The sequence below is a fragment of the Nasonia vitripennis genome, chromosome 2 (assembly GCF_009193385.2).
Source record: "Nasonia vitripennis strain AsymCx chromosome 2, Nvit_psr_1.1, whole genome shotgun sequence".
NCBI classification, from domain to species: Eukaryota; Metazoa; Arthropoda; class Insecta; order Hymenoptera; family Pteromalidae; genus Nasonia; species Nasonia vitripennis.
The window spans coordinates 27,432,601-27,452,399 of NC_045758.1; the positions used below are offsets into that span (position 1 = coordinate 27,432,601).

The 19,799-nt window shown below is 35.3% G+C and overlaps 7 protein-coding genes across 21 annotated transcripts; 5 read left to right on the top strand and 2 right to left on the bottom strand.

Moving 5' to 3' along the window:
- The first annotated feature begins 89 nt into the window (after positions 1-89).
- Positions 90-6,412, top strand: LOC116416406 (SCF E3 ubiquitin ligase complex F-box protein grrA-like). Of its 7 annotated transcripts, none has more exons than XM_032596479.1 (5): positions 90-384; positions 1,908-2,052; positions 2,651-5,068; positions 5,221-5,404; positions 5,870-6,412. In XM_032596479.1, exon 3 carries the CDS (start codon positions 2,878-2,880, stop codon positions 4,441-4,443), a length of 1,566 nt encoding a protein of 521 aa, XP_032452370.1. In that variant the 5' UTR covers positions 90-384; positions 1,908-2,052; positions 2,651-2,877; the 3' UTR covers positions 4,444-5,068; positions 5,221-5,404; positions 5,870-6,412. The 7 variants fall into 7 exon arrangements, with proteins under 7 accessions (XP_032452370.1, XP_031780800.2, XP_032452371.1 ...); XM_032596480.1 differs by lacking the exon at positions 90-384 and adding an exon at positions 524-689; XM_032596482.1 differs by lacking the exon at positions 90-384 and adding an exon at positions 525-583.
- Positions 247-2,841, top strand: LOC100119502 (ribonuclease P protein subunit p40). The gene is made up of 3 exons (XM_031924191.1): positions 247-384; positions 1,908-2,052; positions 2,651-2,841. The coding sequence occupies exons 1-3, from the start codon at positions 247-249 to the stop codon at positions 2,839-2,841; spliced, it is 474 nt and encodes a 157-aa protein (XP_031780051.1).
- LOC116738468 (ribonuclease P protein subunit p40-like) lies at positions 5,055-6,221 on the top strand. Its single transcript, XM_032596421.1, has 4 exons — positions 5,055-5,068; positions 5,134-5,141; positions 5,221-5,404; positions 5,870-6,221. The coding sequence occupies exons 1-4, from the start codon at positions 5,055-5,057 to the stop codon at positions 6,219-6,221; spliced, it is 558 nt and encodes a 185-aa protein (XP_032452312.1).
- Positions 5,742-11,599, bottom strand: LOC100119471 (kinesin-associated protein 3). 5 transcript variants are annotated; one of them, XM_008219420.4, is made up of 17 exons: positions 11,231-11,599; positions 10,436-10,553; positions 10,189-10,351; positions 9,891-10,091; positions 9,673-9,809; positions 9,268-9,598; positions 9,015-9,193; positions 8,667-8,933; positions 8,374-8,592; positions 8,130-8,295; positions 7,906-8,031; positions 7,726-7,830; positions 7,451-7,536; positions 7,181-7,379; positions 7,005-7,095; positions 6,790-6,930; positions 5,742-6,729 (listed from the first exon to the last, which is right to left on the bottom strand). In XM_008219420.4, exons 1-16 carry the CDS (start codon positions 11,254-11,256, stop codon positions 6,807-6,809), a joined length of 2,538 nt encoding a protein of 845 aa, XP_008217642.1. In that variant the 5' UTR covers positions 11,257-11,599; the 3' UTR covers positions 5,742-6,729; positions 6,790-6,806. The 5 variants fall into 5 exon arrangements, with proteins under 5 accessions (XP_008217642.1, XP_032452367.1, XP_032452369.1 ...); XM_032596476.1 differs by having other exon boundaries at positions 6,222-6,930; XM_032596478.1 differs by having other exon boundaries at positions 6,227-6,930; positions 7,460-7,536; positions 7,732-7,830.
- Positions 11,600-11,874: 275 nt separating this feature from the next.
- On the top strand, positions 11,875-13,718 carry LOC100119439 (pyrimidine-specific ribonucleoside hydrolase RihA). Its single transcript, XM_016982395.3, has 6 exons — positions 11,875-12,111; positions 12,291-12,563; positions 12,632-12,815; positions 12,896-13,012; positions 13,088-13,224; positions 13,295-13,718. The coding sequence occupies exons 2-6, from the start codon at positions 12,372-12,374 to the stop codon at positions 13,643-13,645; spliced, it is 981 nt and encodes a 326-aa protein (XP_016837884.1). The 5' UTR covers positions 11,875-12,111; positions 12,291-12,371; the 3' UTR covers positions 13,646-13,718.
- On the bottom strand, positions 13,635-15,255 carry LOC100119398 (UPF0184 protein C9orf16 homolog). Of its 2 annotated transcripts, none has more exons than XM_016981582.3 (3): positions 15,073-15,255; positions 14,441-14,655; positions 13,635-14,074 (listed from the first exon to the last, which is right to left on the bottom strand). In XM_016981582.3, exons 2-3 carry the CDS (start codon positions 14,556-14,558, stop codon positions 13,893-13,895), a joined length of 300 nt encoding a protein of 99 aa, XP_016837071.1. In that variant the 5' UTR covers positions 14,559-14,655; positions 15,073-15,255; the 3' UTR covers positions 13,635-13,892. The 2 variants fall into 2 exon arrangements, with proteins under 2 accessions (XP_016837071.1, XP_032452385.1); XM_032596494.1 differs by having other exon boundaries at positions 14,441-14,590; positions 15,073-15,175.
- LOC100680272 (regulator of microtubule dynamics protein 1) lies at positions 14,828-19,607 on the top strand. Of its 4 annotated transcripts, none has more exons than XM_032596493.1 (7): positions 14,838-14,976; positions 15,636-16,055; positions 16,648-16,839; positions 17,153-17,338; positions 17,642-17,859; positions 17,946-18,184; positions 18,270-19,607. In XM_032596493.1, the coding sequence occupies exons 2-7, from the start codon at positions 16,045-16,047 to the stop codon at positions 18,534-18,536; spliced, it is 1,113 nt and encodes a 370-aa protein (XP_032452384.1). In that variant the 5' UTR covers positions 14,838-14,976; positions 15,636-16,044; the 3' UTR covers positions 18,537-19,607. The 4 variants fall into 4 exon arrangements, with proteins under 4 accessions (XP_031780799.1, XP_032452384.1, XP_031780797.1 ...); XM_031924937.2 differs by lacking the exon at positions 14,838-14,976 and adding an exon at positions 15,297-15,469 and having other exon boundaries at positions 15,530-16,055; XM_031924938.2 differs by lacking the exon at positions 14,838-14,976 and adding an exon at positions 15,298-15,469.
- Positions 19,608-19,799: the final 192 nt, after the last annotated feature.

A 19,799-nucleotide genomic window follows, 5' to 3' on the forward strand; every position in this document is an offset into this window, starting at 1 on the left:
AATAATAATAGTAATCTTATATATACTCCAAAACAAAAAAACGCGCTCTTCCCCCTCTCTTCTACCGCACACAGCTGTTCGCTCCGCGTGTACGCGCAGCACTTCCGCCATCGAGGAAAAGCGTGACGACGCCGTGCGGTTATAATGCCGCGGATTCGCAGTGTCGTGTTTTGACCACCTCGAATACGAAAAGAGCTCCCAGTGCATAGATAAGTATATAGTTGAACGAAGTCGGGGGCTGAAAACATGCTGTGCCCTGAGGTCTGGGACTTCAAGGCCCCGCAGCACCGTTTCGAGCATCACCAGGACCGACTCGCCGACTCGGAGGAGACGAAGCCGAATCGTGTGGCCGAAGCGATCAAGACGCATTACCTCAATCACTCGGTGAGTATGCGACTTTTCGCGCGTGTAAAATCGCGAGTCGCCGAGAAGGAGGGGAACTTGGTAAAGTTGTGTATGTGATGTGCGTGATCCCCCTAATACGCGAGAGGTTATAGCCGCTGCTATTCTGCAGCCGCGGCTCATTGCGCTTGTGCGCCTCGAGAGGTACCTATACTTATACCGAGCTGGACTGCAGAGCCCGGTGCGAAATGTGTGTGCGCATATATATTTATAAGACGAGATCTTGTTCAACATTTTATTGCTTATAACGAGTGTCACTGAATTCCGAGGAATGCGAAGTGTTGTGTGTAGGTGGACGATTGATTTTTCACGTCATTTGTTTTTTTTTCTTCGTTTTTGTTTTTTCGTTGTGCGTCGAAACTTCGGGGGATTCTGCGTGGCTATGTAGGTATACGCGAAACGCTTTGTTCGAGGTGGACAATGGCAGGTGGGTAGGTCCGAGAGCTGACTGTTAATGGCATACGCGCTTGGTTTTATGCACTTCATTAGGAACTGTCGCTCGCGCTCGCGAGAGATATGCTCTTTTTGTCGCAGTCGCTTTGTTTTCTTTGTGTATGCGCAGCGCAGCGCACTCACGCCGTTTTGGAGCTGTGCATATACAGCTTTGATAACGCGACGATTTATTTTTGTTTTATTTCGCACCTAACTTGTCGGGGATTTTTCATTTTCGAGCAGCTGTCAGTTTGATCGGAATTAGAAATCGTGCTCGAGACGTTTGCATATGGCCTGCAGTTTGAGTTGAGGAGGTAGGGTATTTTTATTTTGAATCATTTAAATGCCTTTCTTGTTTTTTTTTTCGTGCTGCTCTGTTGGTTCTTTTTTTTATATTGATTGTAGATTGATTGAATATAAAATATTTGCACTACAACTGAATTGAAAAATAAATATTACTGAATCATTTAGTTTAGTTAGATGCGAAAATGGGCATTGATTTTAAAACATTATATCCCAATATTTACGTGGATTGAAATTTATCAGTCATTTTTTAAAACCTCTCAAAGTTATTCTTTAATACCTTTGTGAATGGTTGCAAAACTTACAAGTACATATATAACTTCATTTTCAGAGTTCAAAAAAATATTCTTATTTCTAAAAATAAACAATGCAACATTCTGCAAGCCAAAATACTTTTAAAGCAATGTTATAAATTTGGATTTTTATTCAATTGTTACCAAGCAATTTGGAAATAAATTTCTTTACAAAATTTCATTAAAATTTTATAGTAAAATTACGCAAAAAGAGCTATTTTTGGATATTTCAAGTTTAAAAGCAACTTTTAAATGAACCATCTGAACAGTGTTACATAAAAAGCATCAACAAGCATTAACTAAGAGATTTCAAATATGTTTCTCATGAATGTTCCCACGCAGTATCCCTTAAAGTTGGTATGAAAGTTGAGACAATGTTGGTTTGATTAAATTATTTAATTGTTTGCGTAAGAAGAAAGTTCTATACATCTAAGAGTATATTTATGTAATTTCGTAATCGTTTTGGACAATGGCCAGGTGTCTGTGGTGCTTCCTAACACAAGCAGCATTCCGGAAAGTTTTAAGGAAAACATTTTAGAAGACAGCGATTACTATAGAGTCGATGGTCTACGTGTTGTTGAGTTGATTAACAAAGAATTCATTGAGTCATTTGTCAAGAAAGGTTTGTTTTATTTTGTTTCCTTACTATTATTTTTTCCTATTTATAGTCACCAAACGTTTTTACCAATTTTTAAACTACTGTTTTAAATGCTAGAATTAGATTTAAAGTAGACACTTATTTTGATTAAATTTTTTATAAACATAAAATAAGTGTTAGAAATACCAATTAAAATTAAGCGGTGCATTCTTCCTTTGCATTTTTTTTCCTTCAAACTTTAATTTTTATTTCTATTACATTAAGTTTTTGTTCTTTACTTAGACAAGCTAAAAGATCTATAGTTCACCTGATAGAATCACAATACAATTATGAATTTTTTTTATGTTATTGAACAATTAACTCTACTCTGCATCTTTGATTATAATTACATGCTAGTCGATGATTCCGCAAAGTCAATACTATAGAAGATTATGACTCAGAGTTCTTTGGATGTAAAAATGATTTCTTAGTTTATCACTAAAAAAAAAATTGTCCACAACTCATTCGTCTAAGACAAAATTAAAAACAGATCTTCACGCAATTAATCTTGTGAATAAATATGCTTAAATTAGAGTACAGAAACTAAATTTCAAAATTCTAAAGAATATCAAATCCATTCCAGGTGAACTGAATCTCCTAGCCATAGAGAAGCGAATCGACGTGGATAACTCGGCTGCCATACTACCCACCGGCCACCTGCTGCTCATCCTCGACCGCGAAAGCTACCAGAGACTCGGCCTCGAGGGCAAGCCCAGCTACTTCGAGCGCGAAAATCCCTCGCGCTACGGTAAGTTCCTCACCGCGACAGCCTAGATGTAACGACAAATCAGCGCTCGCTCTCTTCGAGAAATGCCTAAAAAACACCAAGTACCTTCGCTGCGAGACCTGGCCCTCAGGTCCGTGAGCGAGTTCGTGACTGCCTTCGGCAAGCAGATTGTCGGGCCAATAACCGTGCTCACCGCTCTCGACTCCAAAAAGGGACATGCCTACCTCCGCACCTCGCTGCTGTCCATGAGGCAGCACCTGTGTATCAACGTGCCATGGCACCTCTACGACAGGATGGCTCTGGAAATTTTGAGGGCTATAAGGAATCTGATCAATGAGATCAAGAGCGCCTATACCGACAGGTCGACCATGTTCTCGTCGGAGATCAACGTGGCTGTGAATCTGACCAGGGTGATCGTGCATCCGAATCTCAAGCGTATAGAGTTCAGCATCTGGCCGAAAATCATGCGACACGCTTTGTACGATTCGCTTGTGGATATGACTGGTTTGGAGGTACTTGATCTGGGATCTGGATCGGTTGGATGGAAGACGTCGGACATAGAGAAGATCATAGTCAATGCTATAAGTAAAATGAAGAATCTGACATCGTTCACGCTTTGCTTCGACTGCACGGACAACGTTCTCGCGGCTGTGTGTCAGAACTGTCCCAAGCTCCAGAAGCTGGACGTCACCGCCTCCAGATCAGTCACCGATCGCAGCATTTCGTCGCTGCTCAAGTGCCAACAGCTCAGGGAGATCAAGTTACTGAGTACCTCAGTCTCGGTGCCGGGATATGCGAACCTTCTGCTGAACCACTCGTGCCTCGAGGACATTGGCAGGTACGACGAGTGGGGAATAGCCTTGGAGTATATTCAACACAGCGTCGACAACTTTGACAAGCCCTTCCAGCTAAGGTCGTTCGAGTGCCGGAATATGAACACGCAGCAGCTTTACCTGCTCGTCGAGATGTGCCCTTACATCAGCAGCTTGTCGATGATGAGGGACGAGAGGATAGAGGACCTGGCCATCTTGGCCTCACTGACTGAACTAAAGGAACTGAAGCTTCTCTCCTGTGACTTCTACGCTAACGGAGTCCAGCTGCTACTCGAGATAATCGGTTGTAACATTGTTAGTCTTCACTTGGAGCACGTCGGGGAGATTGATCTCAGCGCACTGGTGTACATCAGTCAGTTCTGCCCAAATCTGCGTAGCTTAGTCTTCTACAACTGTGAGTTTCTGGCCGTTGCCTCGACGAGGCATCGCAAGCTTCAGGTGCCACCTTTCAAACATCTCGAGAGACTCAAGTGCGTCGTCGACTGCGCGGACGCGCACCTCGAGTTCATCCTATCGCACTGCACCAACATCAAGTTTATTCACCTGGGCTCCTCTACCGGTATCGGCGACGCCACCATCTGTCGAGTCTTCTCCAAGAACAGGATGACGAAGCTCGAGGAATTGAAGATTCTGTACAGCACGGATCTCTCCATGGCCAGTGTACATCTGCTCATGCAGAACTGCGAGAATCTCAGAAGACTCTCGGAGCTTGAAAGCTGGGATGGTATTTCACCCCAAGAGTTAGATGCCTTCAGGGAACAGCTGCGAATTAACAACGTCGATCTCGACACAAGCCCGACACTTTCTCTCGCGTGAAGGGTGGCCTCTTAATTTTGACAAAGCAATTAAATTCTTTTTTCGTTCTCGCCCGCCGGGTTTAGATACAAACACCAAGAACAATACCAGTCGAGTTTTGCGAGCAATTTTTGATATAACGCCAGTCTTTTCTAATCGTGATAGAGTCGTATTTAGACGCTTTGTATAACGTAGTTTTCGACGAGAAAATATTAGCGTATGTTTAGCGAACTTTTTCTAAAGACTATAATAATCGCAATTATTTTTGCAAGAAATTTTTCGTGAAAACGAGTATATAACTAAAAAAAGTATATAACGTACATCGTAATATAAGCAATATAACTTGCAGAGACTTTTAAAATATTTTTTGTTTTAATTGTTCTTTGTTGGAGGTTTTTCATATGAACAATTCAGACATTTTATTTTATTATTTTTTTAACATTTTATGTACTCTCCGGAGTAGACCTTTTTTTAAGCATTTTTTTATGTTCGACATTTTTTTTCACCGGTCTCTCGCAAGTCGTGACAATCGATTTGAAAGAAGAAAAATTAACCCCTGGCAAGAAATACTATGAAAGGATTCATAACAGTCTGGATAAGCTGCTCGATCTAACGTTTAATGTCATTGTAGCATGGGAACCACCAGGTAAATTATATTCTCAAGGTAGACTGCATTGTATGCATATATAAGTTAATTTTTGTTAACATTAGAACAATCAGTACAGTCTGCCTTATCAATTAAATTGATTAAAGTGTTAAAGATCAAACAATTAAACAAATTTTTATGAATTTTTATAGAAGAAAAACTGTGTCCATCTTCAGTAGCGGCATGGTTTCAGAAACGCGGTTACGCTGTTTCCGCTTGCCATCAGCAGATGATGCAAAGAGTCGAATACACACTTGACATCCCTCTACTTGAAGACAACTTTGATCGTGACGAGTTTTTCGAGTGGCTTGGAATTTTCAGTATTGGTGGCAACTTGTGAGTGATTTAATGATAACTAAACATTTTTTAAATTATTTTCTCAATAGTATATGATCTATAAGTCAATTAAGTTAATTGTTGATTGAAAACTAAAAAGTCCGCAATGTTCAGATGGGCCAATTACTCAATTGCCGTTAATTTTCTCGTAAGAAGTAAAAAGTTCGCTCTACTCTCAAAGAGGAAGACAATCATGTCATCAAAGCATTCAAGAAATTAAGAATTGTATCGGGTTATTTTGCTAATTCTTTTAAGCGCGTCTTTTGAAAATTGTGCTTCGGATTCTTTTTGTCTTATTAAATTATTTTATTAATTTTTTAATTTCCTTTTTCCATTATAGTTGGTCGAAAGTTGATTTATTTGAATTACAAGTATTTCTGCGGACTTCCTCAAGCTAATTTACAAACAAAACAAAAACAAAAACTATAGTCTCACATATATTCACACGTAAAAATGTGGTTTCAGGGTAAACGAGGACAGGGAGGCCGAATACGTGTCTTCCTACAAGAACTCAAATCCGAAGATGGAGGTCGGGCAAGTTCAGTATCTGCAATTCACGGGCTTCCTTACGCGTCAGAAAATCGAGAAAATTTTTAACATGCTGAGGGAATACGCAACTGCGAATAATGAGACGTTGCCGTGGTGCAGTTTGGACGTGCAGGGATTTGCCGACAGTCCCGTGAGCTGGGGTCTGAAGGAACACAATTTCTACACGGATGGAGACAATAGTTATACAATCGTACTGCGTCCTTGTGACCACGGATATATTTTACGAAAGAGTTTAAGCTCAAACAACAAGCCAAAAATCACGCAATGATAATCTTCAGATTTCTCTTATTTTTTATCTAGAACATTGTATTTTATACGTGTACATATAATTATAGAATCAAAAATACGAGAATGGTTACATACACACGTAGTATGTAATCTCTTATAATCATGTGAAAAATCGTTTACCTATTTTCTCTGTGGCTGTGTTAAGAATAAAGATTTTTCAATACTTTGGAATTCGAGCGCTTTTTTCTTATTTTCTAATATAATTTTATGAGTATAGCATTCCAGAAGAACATAACTTTTATTAAAAAAACATACTTTAAATCAATTTAAGGTATAAAAAAAGTTAACAAAATGCGCTACTTAGTTTAATTGATCCTAAGTTTGACAAAGTCTATCTTAAAAAAGTGCTGGAATGCTTCGTTTTCTTTGTTTTCTCTTCAAGATGCATGCAAAATTTCGGCTTACTTCATCGCTGAATACTAGCTGTTATTCTTTTATGATGGAGCGCAATTTTCTTAAAGATAGTTAGAGTTAACAAGGCCCTGTGACTAGTAAAATGAATATTTTTAAGTCTTGAACGAAAATTTTCGATTGCAAATAGAACTTACAGCCGTCCCGCTATTTTTCAAACAGACAAATCAAATTTAAGCTTGGAACTATGATACAAATCTTCTATACCAGAGCCCATGGAAAGGCGCGACTTTGAGGATGCCATTAGTTCACAAATCTCGTCTAGATCTCTGCTATAGCTAAAATAAAAATTATACGTTAGAACCTTTTTTAACGTGGTTTTAAATATTTTCATAAATGGTGATAAACTTACCGACTCACGGGTCGGCTTATCGTTTCTATCGAATCTGTGAAAGCTTTAGTCATTGACTCCCCTTCGTCCAAGTTCAATCTAGTATTGCTACCTGTATAAAACAAAGCCAGCAATGTTTTGTTATTACTTGTCGTAATTCAAAACGTCTGCTTATTGCAATAATGTATTGTTTGTACCTGATGGAAATAAGACGGTATGTTTTAATAAATCTCCGCTTGTGAATACCCCAAGACTGTCGTCATCTTCTTCTTCTGGAGGAGGTAAACTTGTGGCCATAGTATCGATGTTGATTGATTCAACCATATCTAACCATTGTTGATTATGAGATCGGAACTTTTCAACCTTTATTCTTACTGCCCAATCTTTATCACACATCTAAAAAATTGAAGGTTCCGTAAATATACACTCTTTTTCGGGAATATTTCAAGATGTATTAAAAATCTTACTGCAATTACGTCTAAACAGGCATCACAGACTTTTCGAATGGCTGGATTTTTATCGTGCATAAGATCAATTAAATAACCTGGAGCCTCTAAAAAATTAAATTATAATTAATCATCGAAAAATGTTATTGAATATTAAGAATAGACAATGATTTCTAATTAAATATATAGAATTGTTCACACATATATAAGCGTGATTAAAAAACATCTAGCATAATGTTGCACAATCCAGAAATCTAAGTAAAAAATATACATGTAAAGCAAAAATCAGCAATTACCATTACCAGTCTCGCGAATCAAATATTCCCTCGTTGAATCATGTTTAGATACTTGATAAAAAACGTAAATTATTTGCAAAACCATTTCGTCATCTTCTTGCTTAGCTGATATTTAAAAAATTATTTACGGTATAAAAGTTATGTTTAAAGAAAATAACTCATAGTTTATAACAATCAAACCTTTCAACAATTCTATTAACGATAGAAGCATGTCTGCTTTACACATCACTTGAGCACAATCTTCATCAGCTGCAGCTGTGCCTAATAATATCACAGCTTCAAGCACCAAGTCATCTTGAGCTTTACCTGCAATCAGTTTAAAGTAGTATATAGTATAGTACATTAAGCTATGTCTTAAATAAGTTTGTAATTAAAAGAGATGATCTAATAACAGTTAAGTATACCTGGAACAAGAGTATTCCGTATCCATGGAATAAGATTACATCTTTGAAGGATTTGTGAATAGTCTAAATCAGGCAATGATAAATTTCCCATCACTCCAACAATTTCCAAGACAAACTCTTCACAATCGGATTGCGTCAAAGCCATTGCAAAATCGCCTACAAACTCCTAAAAAAAAATAATACGAAGTTAAATTTTTCGTTTTGTGCAATTAATAGTGGTAATTTCATGCATTATGGTACTTACAACAAAGTTTTCTTTTGTTGATTCATGTTGTGAAATGTTTCTAACTATTTTCATTAATACTGCATTTTGATTCTTAAACGCTTTCTCAACTAGACCTCGCAATCGGTTATTTTGAACCATTAATTCGGCATTTTTATTATTAGTGGCAAGATTAACACATAGCGCTATTAACTCAGACATAATTTGTTCAGCATCAGATGCTAACAACATATCCATCATCTATAACACGTTTAAATGAACAAAAAAGAAAAAAATTATTCTTATTTATTCAATTGTTATATTATTAAACTTACCAAAGGAATGCATTCAGTATTTGTAAACATTGCTTTAACTTTATCATCCATACTGGCATGATACAATAATCCTAAAATAGTTGATCTATTTACATCATCTTGAGTGAGTAATTTTATTAATTTTGGTAAAAGGCCGACTCTGATCATTTTTCCTCTCAGTTTTGTGTCAAAAGATAAGTTAAATAATAGTTTTAAAGTACTGGAGACAAGGTCTGGATTAGTATTGTGAAGAAGTTTTGGTAATTTTTCGATAATGTTTCCCTCTGCCTATTAACAAAATTTAAAATTTTATATATGAGTTAATCACAGTAATTAATTAAGAATGAGAACGTTTAGTGTAAAACCTACCATCACGTCTTTGTTCTCTCTAAAAATAGATAGTTTCTTTAAAAAAGTTACAACTAAAATTAAGAGATCAGTGTTTGTCCTATCTAAAGTCTTCATAAGCATCCCTATCACATTTTTCTTTCTAATTTTCTTTTCCACTTCCGTATTTTCCGCAATGTTAAGTAGTAAATAAAATGCAACTATAAATGTAAAAATTTAGTCTTGTATGTTTCGGATATCATGATTTAAAATTTAATTTCTATAATTTGCGTACCTTTCAACAATTGTTCTTGTTTCTTTGTTAAATTTTTGAATTTCTTACGACTTTTCTCGAGATCATCCTTTAATCTATCAATCTCTTCCTTCGGTACATTTAAAGAGCCATCAATAGATCGCTTTTTCATTTGTAGGTCAAGTGGACCATCAGCACTCCATATATCGTCCATTATTTTCATTTTCTTGTCCGAGCCATCTGCATTCATGACAGGAAGCAAACACAGACCAGTAGTGTTTTCAAAATACCGTCTGCGCTTTTCCAAGTCATCTTTCCACTGGTCATATCGCATAAGTTCGTAGTCTATGATCTCCATACAAAGTGAACCAATCTATTGTGAGATAAAAAAATTTAAATCAATGAAATAACATCATTTTTCGTCAAATAAAAGGCAAAAGTTCATACCCTGCATTCTAAAACAACACTATGAAACTGGCTGTAAGTGGAGAAGCAAAAGAATATATAAATAATATTTATTGAAAGTTCAGTGCTTTTCCTCCAGTCTTCTCTTAAAACTCTTGCTAAAACACTAAGAAGCGATTCTGAAACAAAGTTACAAACAAGAGAAGTTAATATTTTGAAGAAATAATATACAATTTTTTTCAGACTATTTAAACTATCACCATTCTTAGTTAACTCTTGTAAATTATCTGGTACCCTTGCTAATTGCAAAATTAAAGTAGATCCTTTTATTTTGTCTGGTATTTCATCATACAGCAACTCCATGTAGCTGTCAATACTACTAATGACAGCTCGTTCGGAATCTCCACTTTCTGTACTGATTGATGAAACTGGCCTTGGTGGATGACCATCATTTTCAAAATCTATAAAATTAATTATTTGCATGAAATATAGTGTTGTTCAAATCTGATCAGTTAGAATAGTGTAACAAAAAGAAAGCTAGTATAGCCTGATCAATACCTTCAATAGTATTTTTACGATTCTGTAGGTAGTAAATTAATTGTTCCACTTCGTGCAGTTTTGACTCATAAATTAGTGAGCATTTATCTATGACTTCCTTAGCTAGCAGTGTTACATTTGTATCGGCATTCAGGCTTTTAAGTCTAATAATTTTCTGGCACTCCTGAACGAATAAAGAATATGTATTAATTAAAACTGTTATGATAAGGAAAACTATCATATTATTACAATGTAAAAACTACTTTACCTTACGATCTCCTAACATTGGGTCTCCAAGCTCACCCAAGATGAGAGCTTCAACATCATAATTCACAACGAGAGCTTTTTCAGTTGGATGCACATCAAGGTTTCCAGATCTTATTTTTCTAAAATGAAAGTTAAAATATGAATTAAATTAATTTTTCCAAAACTTGTTCAAGTATCAATATATTATATTTTTTATAAATTCAGAACTGAATAGAACATAATAGTCAAACACGTATGTGGTGATTAAATGTAAAACTTATAAAGTAATCAACAAGAGTAAACACTAAGACTCCTATTCAGAACTTTCCAGATCAATAAAATGATAGTGATGCGCATAAATAACTTCACTTTATTATTTGAAATTATAAAAATTACTGATCTAATTAACATATTATTTCATATGCAAGTTTAAAAAAGGCTTTCATCAAGTGTGCTACATTACAAATTTACTTTTTTCTCACTTTGGAGCAATTAGACAATTTGGAGCAATGTCATCAACCCATAATCAGCCGTGAAATGGAGTAATCAATAAAAGCCAATGAAAGTATTCCACTGTACAAATAACAGTACCTACCAAAATCTACAGTCTCTAACAGTACTCCCTACAAAAGCTCGAAAAATAAAAACTTGGATACTACTCTCTGCAAGTGTTATAGGTTATTCCTGCGACCGACCGGATCAATAAACAATAGCGCGGATTAAACACCCAAACCCCGGCAAGTGAAGAATCCCCGCAAAAAAAAAACAATCTTCTAGGTAATCAAGCAAACATAACGTAAAATATTATAACTCATACTTTTTGAGATACTTAGCTTCGTCCATTTTTCAAGACGAGCTTTCCGGAGGGAAAAATAACACACACAAGTCGCGAGGGTGACCCCGCGAGATCCTGCGCAGGACGACGATGTCCTCTCCAGCACTAGCTCTAGCCGAAAGTCGTCTTGTCGATGAGTGTTCGGCCCATGACGAGGTGAATAAGCTCCTCACGTTCTGCTGAAAAGACACTATCGGATTTACGTGACTTTGCGGCGGTGACGACTGTCTGTTTTATACTATAAGATTGACATCTTTTTTCCGCCGCAACGCGCCTTGCATGTAACGGGGGAAATGAAATCGACCCCTGTACTATATATACTGCAGGTGGTGGAGTGGTGTCGCAACTTGCGACTCGCAAGTATATACATATATATGTGTGTGGTTGGTATACACACATATATGTATATATTACCAGCTGACGTCGCGAATCTTGTGCATTGGCGGCAAAATTTTGCTTTTGAATATTTTTCTTCTTCTAAATATCATGCATAACTATATTACCCCTATAATAAAAGCGTACTTTGTTGATTTTAACTATAATTTAAATAAAATTACGATTTTTATTTCTATCTGTATATTAATAATTATATTATTATTGATATAGCTCTTATTTAATTTTTGAAACAGAAAACAAAATCAGCTGAGACTTGCAGCAGCATAGCAGCAGATAGCAGCTCCAAAAGAGAACTTGTTTATACGTATAGGTGCAGACGACTCACGATAGCCATCAAGGTCGGCTTAAATGGATGCTGCTGCGGCATATATATCGAGACAAGGTATTAAAATTTGACGACGAGTGCATCTTGATATGCTTAATTTGTGAAGCAGTGCATATGGGAGTGTACACTGCTTAGCTAAATCGTAAGTTTTTTTTAATATCTTCTTTTAACTGCTTAAAGATAATCTTACATTTACTAAATTTAAAAGGGAAATGAAAATTGTTTTGACATAGTTCTGGGTATAAAGTAGTAGGGTTATATACAAACGCACCCATTACTTTTACATAATTCCCTTCATAATTAATTTTTTCACATTCACAGGTCATTGTAAAATTATTCTGTGATTATTTGTAAAAATAAAGAGATCAATTGAGATTTTTCTAAAAAGAAGTGCTAATAGAAATGGAGTGCCAAAAAATTATAGTTGACTGTGATGCTGGAACTGATGATGCTTTAGCTTTAACAATGTTGATAGCAGCTCACAAACAAAAGAAAATAGAAATAATGGCAATCACTTGTGTTACTGGTAACACATATGTTGACAATGTAATAAACAATGTCTTCAGAACTCTGCATGTGTGTGATGCTGTAGATGTAAGTTAAAAAATAATAATTTTTAATATAATATTATTGAATTTAGTTTAATTTTTAAAAATTCAAAGATTCCAGTTCATAAAGGAGCAGACTCTGCGCTGCTATCAACAGAAAATGCACGGGTAGCTGTAAGTCATGGATTTCATGGTTCCGATGGATTTGGTGATGTCTATACTGATAAGCCTGATATCAGTAAACTTAAAGATGAGCATGCAGTATGCGCATTACATAGGATAACATCTCAATATCCGGGTAATCATGCATTTTTTTATCCTGATTTTAATATTTTTATTTTTGCAATATTACTTTAACTTTTCTTTCTTATATTGCAGGAGAAGTAACAGTGCTTGGACTTGGGCCATTAACAAATATTGCTCTTGCTATTAAAATGTATCCAGATTTTGCAAACAATGTTAAAAAATATTTAGTCATGGGTGGAAATTTATCTGGTAAATAAAATTTTTATTTCATTATTATCTTTTGTTATCAGTTAAATTTTTGACAGCCAATTTTAATTGTTTCAGCTATTGGTAATATAACATCACAAGCAGAATTTAACTTTTATGCGGATCCAGAAAGTGTGCATATAGTTATGAGTTTTGCAGCAAAGAAGATGTGGTTATTGCCATGGGAAACGTGTATGAAATCAAATATTGCTCATGTAAGTTATGAGATTTTTAATGCAATGAGTTGTACATTTTGAATGAGATAATATTATTTTATTTATCTAGGAATGGAGAGATAATGTATTTGGAAAAATAGATACTCCTGTAGTGGAACTTATCAATGCAATTGATGGTGGTATTTACAATACCAATGAAAAGCGAACATGGAATTATAGACCCTGTGATGCATTTATAGCTGGTGTTTTACTCAGACCAGATATTGCTAAAGATGTAGTGTTACACCATGTTGATATAGAACTTAGTGGTTTGAAAACGAGAGGGCAAGTTGTAATTGATCATCTCATATCAAATGAACCAAATGTGCACGTTATTCAAGATTTGGATTTTGAGACTTTCAAAGAGCTCTTACTCTATGCTGCAAATCCAAATACAAAAAACAGTCGTGTACTTTTATAACAGAAATTTATTGATCGTTTTTTAATATATATGTATTTTTATATATAATATTTTTAATATATTTATAACCATTTTTTGCTCTTTTCTTTGTACAAATTTCAGTTAGGAATGTAACTTCCATCTTAGTTTCAGCCTGTATGCATTTTTACATAGTAGATATAGATATTCTACCATTATCATCTAGATAATGATATCTTAACAAATAATACAGGTATTTTATATAAATACATTTTACAATTAACATTAATTAAGGTTTCGCCTCTTCATTTGCTTGCGGTTGCTTGTCCTGAGATTCCTGAAACTGCTTTCTGGCTTCTCGATTTGATTTTAACAGTTCAATTAATTCTGCATGAATGTTATCATTCTTTGACTCTAAGGTGTCCAATACTGCATTCAGTTGATCTATCTGATCATTCAACGATTTAAATTCTGGAATCATAAATATTATCTTATACCACCAGGCTTATTAATAGAATACGCACAATCACTCAAACATTTGATAACAATGCCAAGGGATCAGTCAAAATAATAAACAATACAAATAGAGAGGATTGATAAGACAGTGTTACACTGAGTGAATGAAGCAATTTTCAATTCAAAACGAATGCCAATTATAGGATTGGAACATGAATTCCTAATTTACACGTATTTTACAAAAAATGTGAAAATTGCAAAATGATAATTCTATTTTCACGTGAACTGTCAACGCCCAGTATAAACGTCAACTTTGACTGTCGAAATTTCAGTGAACGAGTCGGTGGCACGGGTCAAAAATATTTTTTTTAAAGTGCTGACCTTCCTCGTTGACCTCCTCGACCTCGTCCACCACCTCGTCGCCGTTCTCCATATCCTCATCCTCGTTTTCGCGCGGCTGCACGGCGTTTCCAACCATATTTTTGTCTTGTTCTGCCATTACAAAAAGCTTTCATAGTGTCAGTCGATCAGCTGACAACAAGATCAGTTTACAAAATCATTTGGTTTGATTTCCATGAATTAAAGTCGTCTGCTTTCTGTGGCGGCAAATTTGAAAAAATTTTTGAGGACTAAAGTATATTTCTTATCTTTTTTTTCATTGGTTTTGCTTTTATTTTTTCAATTGATTTAAAAACTGAGCTAGAAGTTTGACAAACATTTTTTTTTAATATGAAAATTCTAAACCGTGTATGAGCTGAAACTATCTCCATTTTGATGCAATAGTTCAAACATCAAGATGGTTTCGGGATACCATTCATATTCGGAAATTCATAAATTTTAAGCATTAAAAGGTCCTTAAATAGGCATTAAAACTACATCACTACTTATTTCTCATTTGCCAACAATCATCCGAAAAGGTATACTATATACACAGTCTAATCCGCTAATCACAACAAATTCATCTTAACTGAATGAAGGTTAAGGCTATCCTACCCACAACATCTAATTAATACCTGCTTCCTAGAATTCGCATTCATTTATAATCCAAACCGTAGACTTGACCAACCAACGAGACCACTACGCCGAATACGTTTTCTCCTTCCCTGGTCTCCCTCCTTAACAAGGTTTGGTTAGGTCGGCAGTTCCGGCGCACTGCGTATCACACTACACACACACAGACTCTACCGACATATAAGTATACACGCTATATAGTACACAGTTTGATGACTATCAGTATTTTTACGCCGCGCGTTTGCACATGACATATATATCAGAGTTATAGCAAGAGAGAGAGAGAGAGAGAGACAAAACAAATTTGCGTATGCGCGAGTGAAAGAGAGAAAGAGCTCGCGGCGCTACGTGTGCGTTTCGGCCGACTTTCGAGGAAAAAAACGGGGTCGCGATTACAAGGTAAAGAAAAGCGAGTCTCTTCTACTCCATCCGCTACATCATCGTTGCTCTTCTCTTCAGTTCGGTTCGACGCTAGTCGAGAATGCAGCATCAGTCGGAGTCGAAGGTTCTAGCAGAGAGTGCGGAACATCGTCGGTGACCCGCCGCTGCATTTTTCTGTCCACAGATACCCAATTGATAAAATCCTTGGTTATCTGCCCGGCCTCCTCCCCACGTGCTGCTGTGTGTTGCTTATCAATTGTGTGCGGCGTTCGATAACCCGTTGAGGGAGAGGAGAGAGAGAGAAAGAGAGAAAAAGCAACGCCGACTATTGTGTGCGTGTAATTCCGATGCTAATCGACAAATTCAGCGAGAGATTACAGTAAATATACGTGTCCGGAGCATCAATGCTGAGGGGTCAAAAAAATGCAGGAGACGTAGTCGAGGCCCTTTCACCTAGTTGGATGTCCTTATTTCGACGACTGCTGTGATGCGTTTTGGTTCTGTTTGAATTTCGTCGCTGCTTCTTATTGGTTTTTCTGTGTTGGAAGAGGTAGAAGAGAGGAGCTTAAATTGACAAGTATTCGCTGCTGCAAATGCATAAAAGGTGAATGTTATCTCGCTGCAGAAGTGGATTTGAGTATTTCATTGGTTAGGGATAATTTTTGCACAGAGCGCTTTAGTTGTTTGTTCAAAGTAGTAGGTATTATGGCTGCGAAAAAACAGCAGTCGTATGTATAGAACATAATACATTATTAATCACTCTTGTCTGAATGACAAATTTAACTTGCATTTTTGTCTTTGGATGTAGTTTTGTATAATAAGTAATCTGCAGATTGTAAATTTTGTAGTGATTAAAACTTTTTAAATAGTACCAATAACATATTTGATAAGTTAAAGTAATTTTATAAGTGATGTTAAGCACATGACATGTTCGAATTTAAATGATTTATGTAATAGGTTGAATACAATAGTGCACAAAAATAAAAAACTTAAGATAATATACTGCTTTCGTGAAAAGATAACTGTAATATCATTCAAAAACTTTACTCCATTATAATTTTGAACAGTTTATGCTTTTTAAATTCATCAATTTCAATACGACCCTGATAAGATATAGTAAAAACATTCTGAATTATTAAAGACCTACATCTTTTTTTACTTTACATGGAATATTTATAAGCAATTTTTATTTACAGCACAATGAGTACCATGCAAAATTCAAATCTTATTGCTGCCGCTGTGGGCGCTACCATTGGGGTCATCAGTGTGGCCACTGTCTTTATTTACAATAGAGTAATGGAAAGACAGCAACACTCAGCTATGAACAGTAATATAGACAGAGTAAATCGAAAAGTTGCAGAGCTAAAAGCAGAACTAGAAGAATTAAGGTAATGACATTATATAATGTGCAGACATGATATTTAAATAATTGAGTTTTGACTCTGTATGTTCTACATAATTTGCACACAATAGTTTTAGAAATTTATTTTAAAATATTAAGTGATTTCAAAATGAATATTATTATTGTTAAAGTAAAATCATACTTGTACCTTCAAGAAGTATATGTATAAATGAAATTCATTTGCATATCAAAGATAAAAATGTATAAATAAAAAATTGTTTGATAAGAAAAGTGTGAAATATATATCGTTTTTGTCCATTATTACAAAAACGTATCTTTATGAAATATTTTGATTGCAGGGCACAGCAAGCAAATCTACAGAAGAGCAGGAAAAAGCGATTGGTAAAAAGACAAGTTTACTCAAATGACAACACTTACACAGGTACAGAAGATGTAGATATAGATACTTATTCAACTGCTGGTACTGATATAGGAGATGAAGAATTCTTTGATTGTTCAGATGATGAACTTGATATAGAAAATGGGTTGGTAAACATTTTTAATTAGCATTGTTTGTACCTCTGCTGGATTTTGAATTGCTTTGTGTGGCTTGGGTCCTATCTATATTTCGATTTAAAGTTGATGTTACAAGTATAAACATTGTTGTGTACAATACCTAAACAATATGAATTTTTTATTTTCATTTTATGTTTATGTCCGAAATATGTAATGTATATTCTATGGCTTGTAATTTGTAGTAGTTCTTTGTAGCAATTCATAATTACAGAGAGTTATGCGAACAAAAGTTCTAGCGTAAAAAGACCGAGATTATATGTTTAGTGCTATAGGACATCCGAAGGAATAATAAGTGAGAATTCGGAGCTGTTGAGTCTTGACAAGGATAGTGAAGATCACACTTTGCATTCTGTCATATATCACAAACTGAAGACCTTAGTCAAGGAACATCCAGATGATGTAGAGATTGTATGGAGGTTTGCTAGATCATGCTATCATTGTTCTGTTCAGGTTAATAATTCTGAAAGACAGAAGGAATACATTTTTGAAGGTAATTAAAAAAATTAAAAGTAAACAATTTTTGCACCAATTTAAATAAAATTAATTTCTGATTTTATAACAAAATTCAAATTTTAGGTTGTGACGCCTGTGAACATTTATTGCATATAAGCCATGGTAATTTGTATAAATGGTATGCCATTCTTGTCGGTGTGAAAAGTAAATTTTTACCAACAAAGGGCAAAATCGAAAATGGTTATCTCTTCAAGGAATATGTAGAGAAAGCCCTTGAGATAAATCCACACGATAGTTTCTTGCATCATCTTATGGGAAGGTTTAAATTTGAAGTATCAGAACTTAGTTGGATAGAAAGAAAAGTAAGTTATCAGATTGTATAAAATCCATTTGAAATTAATAATTTTATTATTCTCTTAAAGTATAGAAATAATGATTCGTTTACAGGTTGCATCAACTTTGTTTGGTGAGGTGCCAAGTGCAACATACCAGGACGCGATTCCACACTTCGAGACCGCGGAGAAACTGTCACAAAAACCTCACCATGAAAATACGCTTCTGCTAGGTAAAAGCTATATAGCCGTAGGTAAATACCAAGAGGGCGTCTCGTGGCTCAGTCGACTAGAAGAAATTCCTGTTAACACTGACGAAGAGACCCGGGTTCAAGGTGAAGCGCGGAAGCTCTTAGAGAAATATTCTGAATATTGTACATAGTTGTAATAATTGACACATGTCCGTTCATTCCATAAGCTGTGAATACGCAATTATTCGTGCTTACAAAGAGCTGGTTTTGATGGATATTATATAAATCAATGCGATGGATTTAAACCAATTATGAAACATAATTTTTGAGACGGATAAAGATATATTATTAGATATAAATATATATGTTTGGATAAATTAAAGGTTATTTCGTCTATTGTGTCAAATCAAGATGAGTTTTAATGGAATTCTATATACTTACAATGGCTGTTAACTAGAAGTTTATATTTTATTTCATGGCAGAACTTAAAATTTATATTTACAACGAAACGATTTGTTTGGAAAACAGGAGAAGAGGATCTTAGACAATATTTTCGCACGGTAATATTATTAGGGGAGGAAGCTAAAAGTTTGTTGGTGCTGGAGATTTTACTTCTATATATTTAGCTTGAACGATTTTCTTATAGCTACGTACATTTTTTGACGACAGAATTTATATAAAAATAGACTATCGCATCAATGGTTAACTATTTAGCTTGAAAAGGGGGAATAATCGTTACATATTGTAAAGTCTCGATCGCATAGTATCTTTACATAAGTCAACCCATAGAAGCATGCCAAGATCATGCAAGAATTTCGTCTAAAAGCTTAAAATCTATAAGTTTCATGTTATAATGTTTAAGAGCAATTTTATAGCGACGATTTTCGTCGTGCGACTGACATATAGGCGTTGAATTAAAAACACTTTTTTATTTCTGCAACATCACACAAGAGTCTAATTTGTTGATTGCATTATATACTACAGAACGTATACGTGTGCAATTATCACCATTATATTAATTACCACCTTTGTCTTCCAAATAGTAATCGCCGATTATTTCTCGAAAAAATATACTTACGATGTTTAATAAATGTTTGTTGAAATACGCATATCCTGTGCATCTATATAACGAGCAATCGACGTACATTTTCAAATAATTCACATCGTTTGCAGATCTACATATACAGAGCATACTTATTCAAATTTTGTTATTACTACGCCTTGAAAGAGTTTTCTAATAAAAACATAATTACGAATGTAAATTTCGATGTGGTATTCTACTTGATTTCACAAACGATCTCCCATGCGCATTCGCCTCGCCGCCCGGTAGCACTTGAAAATTCTAAGCTACCGTCCACATCAATGATTTTCATCAGTTAAATCATACAGCCTCAGCTTCTCCGAAAACCCAATCCTCTGAAAAAAAAATTCCCAAAAAGAGCCACCCCTTTCTC